The sequence below is a fragment of the Drosophila willistoni genome, unplaced genomic scaffold, assembly GCF_018902025.1.
Source record: "Drosophila willistoni isolate 14030-0811.24 unplaced genomic scaffold, UCI_dwil_1.1 Seg817, whole genome shotgun sequence".
NCBI classification, from domain to species: Eukaryota; Metazoa; Arthropoda; class Insecta; order Diptera; family Drosophilidae; genus Drosophila; species Drosophila willistoni.
The window spans coordinates 2,328-10,141 of record NW_025814718.1 but is presented as its reverse complement, the minus strand read 5'-3'; the positions used below and the strand labels follow the sequence as shown (position 1 = coordinate 10,141).

Here is a 7,814-nt window from a genome sequence, read left to right as displayed (position 1 = left end):
CTGGAGTTTACCGTCATTTCCACCTCTGCCATGGCGGTAAGAAGACTTTCATCCGAGAATTTTTGATTTGGTGTTATACGGTATAACACGGTTTTGACGGAACGCACCAAGCGCTCCCAGGCTCCTCCCATGTGAGGGGCTGACGGTGGGTTGAAGTACCACGATATTTCCTGCTGCGACAATTCTCCATGCATCTTCCCATCATCTAGTTGAAGTTTGTCTCTAAGAAAGGCATCGGTCCCTCGAAAATTAGTCCCGTTATCGCTATATATTTCCTTTGGTGCGCCTCGCCGCGATATATGGCGTCTTAAGCCCATTAGGCATGAGTTTAGGGTTAGACTATGCACGATCTCAATGATTATTGCTCGCATTGTGAGGCAGGTTATCAGCATGACCCATCTTTTCAATGACTTCCATCGATAACTGTTAGCGGCCCAAATTAAGCAACTCCTACATACGTAAACGCTGGCTTGAATGCGCCCAGTCTAGCCCTCGGTATGGGGGGCCATTAAGGGTGCAATGGGTCGAGCAGTAGTCAGCTTACATTGTTAACGATTTCGACGAAGCCCTTTAAGGAGAGGTCTTAGTTTTGGAATAAAATATTTTTGTCTCACCTCATTTACTGTAGTCTCATGATTCATGTGATAGTATTTTTCATGGTAGTGCCGCATTATCAGCTTTATAACCCAGTGTTGGGTGGGTAGAGCTATTCGTCTTTCAGGGATGCCGAAGCGACTGGCTCGATCGCGTACACACAATACTACATGGTCATTTAGGAAGAGTTGTAACCTCCATGGTGGACTGCTCCGGCAAACGTGGTGGCCGTCTTCGACGGCTATGTACTCTTCGTTGTAACATTCTTGTTAAATGTTCCGGTGTAGAAACATTCTGGCTTCATTAATTTGGGATGCCAGTTGGTTTGTATTCTCATTTGATTTACGAATTTTCTTGATCAATTTCCTCTTATAGGCAAGCCAACGTGCCCTTGTCAATCGATTCCATTTTGAAAAGTACTCATAATTGATTCTTGCTGGTTCCCTTCGCATGTGAAGGAAACGAGGGCGCAGTTCCTCAGTGACTGTCCTTCGAACCATTGTGTGTATGTCTCCGGCCTATGTTGTAGTTTGGTGGGGATGTCCGCAACATTTAGTTTGCTTGGTACCCATCTCCAGTTTCTGGCCTCTGTTTGCTCACTATCCTAAACATTACATATTGTTGATATCGTCGTGGGTCTCCGTCCCAATCAATCTTCGATCACCAAACTTGTTATTTTGAGATACATCATTATACAGGATACAAAACCCATGGGGTGAAAAGCTGACATCAAAACTTGTAAAATTTCCCTTTTGGTTGGTGCGACTTTTGTCGCTATTATGTTGCGCTTCAGGCGTACAAACTTTAGTGCATAGGTGTAGGCATCTTGACGTGGGCTCCACCGCATGCCCAATATTTTCTCATAAGAGTGTATCTCTTCACACTTAAAGAACTGTTTTTCTTCGTAGGTTGTTGTGTCGCGAAGCGCAGCGAGTATCCGTTTGGAATTCGAACACCACTTACGCATATGGAAACCCCAGCGTGCATGGACTTCTCTAACTTCCTTCGCTAATGTAATGGCTTCTTCTTCTGAATGGCATGAATCTATGTAGTCTTCTACGTAGTGACTTCTCTGAATAGCTTTAGCTGCCGAAGGAAACTAGTTTGCGTGTTTTTTATCGTTCAGGTCGAGCACATAGTGCGCTATACAGGGTGAGCACGTGGCTCCAAATGTCAACACATTTAATTGGAAAGTTTCTACGACGCCTGTTGTCAGATTTTGCCATAGGAATCGTTGTGCTTTAGCGTCTTCTTCTCTTACTGCTATTCGATGGAACATTTCGGCGATGTCACCGGTCACTCCAATTGCTCTCAATCTAAAGTTATACATAATCTGCTGCATAGGCACGAGCAAATCGGGTCCCTTTAAAAGAAAGTCATTTAGGGCTACTCCCGATGATTGAACTGCCGCGTACCACACCAATCTGACCCTGTCAGATTTATGTGGATTTCGTACAGTAAAAATGGGCAAGTACCATGTATTTTCGGGTTTCTCCAGGACTTCTTCGTCTGCCAACTTTCTGGCATATCCTTTGGCTATCAAGTTTTGTATTTGACTATGTAGCTCATTTGCAAAAGGAGGGTCTGCTGCCATTTTCTTTTGCATGCATAAGAGTCGTCGTTTTGCTACCGGCAGGCTATTTGGAAATTCACGGGGACCATCTTTCCAAAGCAATCCCGTGGTGTACGTCCGCGAGCTGTAACTAACAGTGTCCTCCAGAATCTGTAGAGATCGCTCTTCATCAGGGGACTTGGTAAACATCGGCGGTGATTTTTCCTCCGTTAGCAAATGTTTTTTAACCATCTCATGAAAAGCAATTGGTTGTTGCGCACCTTTAGCGCGAAGAGAGATTCGGATTAATACTGCCAATTATCATTTGAGGCATTGAGTTAATAAAGCTCGGATAGGCAAGTTTTTTAAGTGCAGATATCTCTGCTTTATCCTATCTGCTATCATCGTCTCGGCTGAGAAACCAATTGACTGCGCAGACTTCATTTACTTTAAATAATTTATTACCCTGTCCTTGTTTTGAGATTCTCAAGTTCAGCTGCTTGGATTCCGGCTCCTGCCGACTAACATCGCCGGTCCATCTAATGCATAGGGGATTGGCGAAACCTTTCACTTCGAGCGCATCAGCCAATTTTTCTTCTACAAGTGTTAGAGTCGAATCCGTCGTCCATAAATGCGTAGATATCGACGGATTCCGAATTGGAGTGCAAAGTGACTGGAACGATTCGAACATAGCATTCTGGCTGGTTGGTTATTGACCCACGATGATTTTGCAGGACGCTTTCCGTCAACTCCTTGTGCAGAAGACGATGATGTTTTGCTTTGCAGACATTTATGTCGCAAGCTACGCGACTCCAGCAGGATCCCTTGTGGTTTTTGAGGCACTGAGCACATAGGTGATGTTTATTTATCGCGTTCCACCTGGCTTCGACTGACATCCGCAACAACTTTTCCCAAGACACTGGTTTGTGGTTTGTTTATGGTTATCTGTGGGCGCTGTTGGTTGGTTCTGTTCTTGTCGCTTTCTAGTAATATGTGGGGCGTCGATACACGACTCGCTGCTTCATCCAACTCAAACAACCAATCCGCTAGGTGCTGTATGTTCGGGTACGGTATGGATTTTGAGTGTAGGGCCCAGTTAAGCATCATATCAGGTCCCATCTTCTCGATAAGCTCTTGTAATAACGTAGGGTTGTTCAGGTGCGTATCTAGCTTGCTTGCCCTAATGGTAGCCCACATATTTTTCACCGCAAATGCAAACTAGATCAGCGCTTCTAGCTTGCCCTTTGGAGGAGGCAAATTTCGCACATTCTCCATCAACAGTTTTATTATGCGTTCCGGACGTCTAAGGAACATTCTCAAAGTACTTATAACGCTCGGCAGCATTTCTGGGAACAGTAAGCTGTCTTCCACGTGCTGATCTTTGTCACCAGGGTGGTTAACCTTGAAATGTGATTCAGTTTCGAGGTTATGTTCGTCTTCATCAGGCACGTGGCGACATGTCTCGCACATACAGGAACTCGGGTGGCACTGTTTTTCGATCCGCAGCAGGTTCAGTGCAATTGAGATGCACACCTGGAGCATGTGAGCATTTCCTGGTTGGCCGGCTCCTGGCACAGACCACAGTTTCCAGTCGTTGCCATGCCCATACGAAATTTTACGCGTGGTAAAATTTAAATTTGTTCTTTCCTTGGGATTTGTGTAAGTCCCTCCTCTTTAGGTTTTTGTAGCTCTACTACACCGTAGGAATTAAAGAATTTGCTCAAAATTCTTTACGAAAGAGTAAATTTAATTTCCAGTACAAATTGAAAAGAATTGTTGCTCGTTCGACTAGTTAATATAGCTCCGCCAGTGCCTTTGAAATAAATTTAATCCATATTCATTAAAATTGGAGTGTCTCATGAAATTTACTAATACAGAAATTTGAATCTGATCGGATAAATAGAACACAAGTTACAGTCAATATAAATCGGCTCAAGCGCTGCCGGCAGCGCTGCTTGCTGCCTACTACGTCATCATCAAAACAACAGAGCACATACACACAGACGCAACGCTACGTAAGCTATATGTGTATGCGTGACGTGCTTTGCTTAGGGAATTATGGAAGAAGGAAAAATTCGAGAGTAATAAATAATGTTTTCTTTATGTATTGATGAATATGTATTGATGAATATTGATGGTTGCAGGGAAAGAAATTTCAAAATGTAAAAATATTATTGCCAAGGATTGCAAGGGTATGTAAACTTCGGCAATGCCGATGTTAGCTTCTTTGATATTTTTAAACTGACATGTGGGATTCGAAATCATCAGAAAGGATTAGTATGTCCTCTAAAAAAGCCAAGACTCTAGTACGTAGTTTTTGGGATATTATTGTATCTATCAAACTGCAAAGGGTTTGAGTAGCATTGCACAATCCAAACGGCATGACTTTGTACTGAATATTCCTGAGTAATCTTGTTCACCACCCGGGAATCTAAGCACAAACGAACTTTGTCACTCTTTGCAACCAACACACGATTGCTACTCCAATGGCAACTGGAAAGCTTATCCATTGCCTACATTTTGTCGACCTCTGCGAAAATAATTCTTTCAAGCTTTTCAATATGCGAGACCGGACAATGTCTTAGTTTAATGCGATTTGTCTCTTCAAATTTAATTGAATGTGATATGAGATTAGGTCTTTTTAGCCGAAGGGGGGAAATATATTAATTTCCTCGTACCATCGGTCTTAGTTTTGGAATAAAATATTTTGTCTCACCTCATTTACTGTAGTCTCATGATTCATGTGATAGTATTTTTCATGGTAGTGCCGCATTATCAGCTTTATAACCCAGTGTTGGGTGGGTAGAGCTATTCGTCTTTCAGGGATGCCGAAGCGACTGGCTCGATCGCGTACACACAATACTACATGGTCATTTAGGAAGAGTTGTAACCTCCATGGTGGACTGCTCCGGCAAACGTGGTGGCCGTCTTCGACGGCTATGTACTCTTCGTTGTAACATTCTTGTTAAATGTTCCGGTGTAGAAACATTCTGGCTTCATTAATTTGGGATGCCAGTTGGTTTGTATTCTCATTTGATTTACGAATTTTCTTGATCAATTTCCTCTTATAGGCAAGCCAACGTGCCCTTGTCAATCGATTCCATTTTGAAAAGTACTCATAATTGATTCTTGCTGGTTCCCTTCGCATGTGAAGGAAACGAGGGCGCAGTTCCTCAGTGACTGTCCTTCGAACCATTGTGTGTATGTCTCCGGCCTATGTTGTAGTTTGGTGGGATGTCCGCAACATTTAGTTTGCTTGGTACCCATCTCCAGTTTCTGGCCTCTGTTTGCTCACTATCCTAAACATTACATATTGTTGATATCGTCGTGGGTCTCCGTCCCAATCAATCTTCGATCACCAAACTTGTTATTTTGAGATACATCATTATACAGGATACAAAACCCATGGGGTGAAAAGCTGACATCAAAACTTGTAAAATTTCCCTTTTGGTTGGTGCGACTTTTGTCGCTATTATGTTGCGCTTCAGGCGTACAAACTTTAGTGCATAGGTGTAGGCATCTTGACGTGGGCTCCACCGCATGCCCAATATTTTCTCATAAGAGTGTATCTCTTCACACTTAAAGAACTGTTTTTCTTCGTAGGTTGTTGTGTCGCGAAGCGCAGCGAGTATCCGTTTGGAATTCGAACACCACTTACGCATATGGAAACCCAGCGTGCATGGACTTCTCTAACTTCCTTCGCTAATGTAATGGCTTCTTCTTCTGAATGGCATGAATCTATGTAGTCTTCTACGTAGTGACTTCTCTGAATAGCTTTAGCTGCCGAAGGAAACTAGTTTGCGTGTTTTTTATCGTTCAGGTCGAGCACATAGTGCGCTATACAGGGTGAGCACGTGGCTCCAAATGTCAACACATTTAATTGGAAAGTTTCTACGACGCCTGTTGTCAGATTTTGCCATAGGAATCGTTGTGCTTTAGCGTCTTCTTCTCTTACTGCTATTCGATGGAACATTTCGGCGATGTCACCGGTCACTCCAATTGCTCTCAATCTAAAGTTATACATAATCTGCTGCATAGGCACGAGCAAATCGGGTCCCTTTAAAAGAAAGTCATTTAGGGCTACTCCCGATGATTGAACTGCCGCGTACCACACCAATCTGACCCTGTCAGATTTATGTGGATTTCGTACAGTAAAAATGGGCAAGTACCATGTATTTTCGGGTTTCTCCACGACTTCTTCCTCTGCCAACTTTCTGGCATAGCCTTTGGCTATTAAGTTTTGTATTTGACTATGTAGCTCATTTGCAAAAGGAGGGTCTGCTGCCATTTTCTTTTGCATGCATAAGAGTCGTCGTTTTGCTACTGGCAGGCTATTTGGAAATACACGGGGCCCATCTTTCCAAAGCAATCCCGTGGTGTACGTCCGCGAGCTGTAACTAACAGTGTCCTCCAGAATCTGTAGAGATCGCTCTTCATCAGGGGACTTGGTAAACATCGGCGGTGATTTTTCCTCCGTTAGCAAATGTTTTTTAACCATCTCATGAAAAGCAATTGGTTGTTGCGCACCTTTAGCGCGAAGAGAGATTCGGATTAATACTGCCAATTATCATTTGAGGCATTGAGTTAATAAAGCTCGGGATAGGCAAGTTTTTAAGTGCAGATATCTCTGCTTTATCCTATCTGCTATCATCGTCTCGGCTGAGAGACCAATTGACTGCGCAGACTTCATTTACTTTAAATAATTTATTACCCTGTCCTTGTTTTGAGATTCTCAAGTTCAGCTGCTTGGATTCCGGCTCCTGCCGACTAACATCGCCGGTCCATCTAATGCATAGGGGATTGGCGAAACCTTTCACTTCGAGCGCATCAGCCAATTTTCTTCTACAAGTGTTAGAGTCGATCCGTCGTCCATAAATGCGTAGATATCGACGGATTCCGAATTGGAGTGCAAAGTGACTGGAACGATTCGAACATAGCATTCTGGCTGGTTGGTTATTGACCCACGATGATTTGCAGGACGCTTTCCGTCAACTCCTTGTGCAGAAGACGATGATGTTTTGCTTTGCAGACATTTATGTCGCAAGCTACGCGACTCCAGCAGGATCCCTTGTGGTTTTTGAGGCACTGAGCACATAGGTGATGTTTATTTATCGCGTTCCACCTGGCTTCGACTGACATCCGCAACAACTTTTCCCAAGACACTGGTTTGTGGTTTGTTTATGGTTATCTGTGGGCGCTGTTGGTTGGTTCTGTTCTTGTCGCTTTCTAGTAATATGTGGGGCGTCGATACACGACTCGCTGCTTCATCCAACTCAAACAACCAATCCGCTAGGTGCTGTATGTTCGGGTACGGTATGGATTTTGAGTGTAGGGCCCAGTTAAGCATCATATCAGGTCCCATCTTCTCGATAAGCTCTTGTAATAACGTAGGGTTGTTCAGGTGCGCATCTAGCTTGCTTGCCCTAATGGTAGCCCACATATTTTTCACCGCAAATGCAAACTAGATCAGCGGTTCTAGCTTGCCCTTTGGAGGAGGCAAATTTCGCACATTCTCCATCAACAGTTTTATTATGCGTTCCGGACGTCTAAGGAACATTCTCAAAGTACTTATAACGCTCGGCAGCATTTCTGGGAACAGTAAGCTGTCTTCCACGTGCTGATCTTTGTCACCAGGGTGGTTAACCTTGAAATGTGATTCAGTTTCGAG

At 43.6% G+C, this 7,814-nt stretch overlaps 2 protein-coding genes across 2 annotated transcripts; both read right to left on the bottom strand.

Annotated features, from left to right (window-relative positions):
• Window positions 1–1,693: 1,693 nt before the first annotated feature.
• On the bottom strand, window positions 1,694–2,398 carry LOC124462008. Its single transcript, XM_047013406.1, has one exon. It carries the CDS (start codon window positions 2,396–2,398, stop codon window positions 1,694–1,696), a length of 705 nt encoding a protein of 234 aa, XP_046869362.1.
• A 3,541-nt stretch (window positions 2,399–5,939) lies between these two features.
• Window positions 5,940–6,644, bottom strand: LOC124462007. The gene has a single exon (XM_047013405.1). It carries the CDS (start codon window positions 6,642–6,644, stop codon window positions 5,940–5,942), a length of 705 nt encoding a protein of 234 aa, XP_046869361.1.
• Window positions 6,645–7,814: the final 1,170 nt, after the last annotated feature.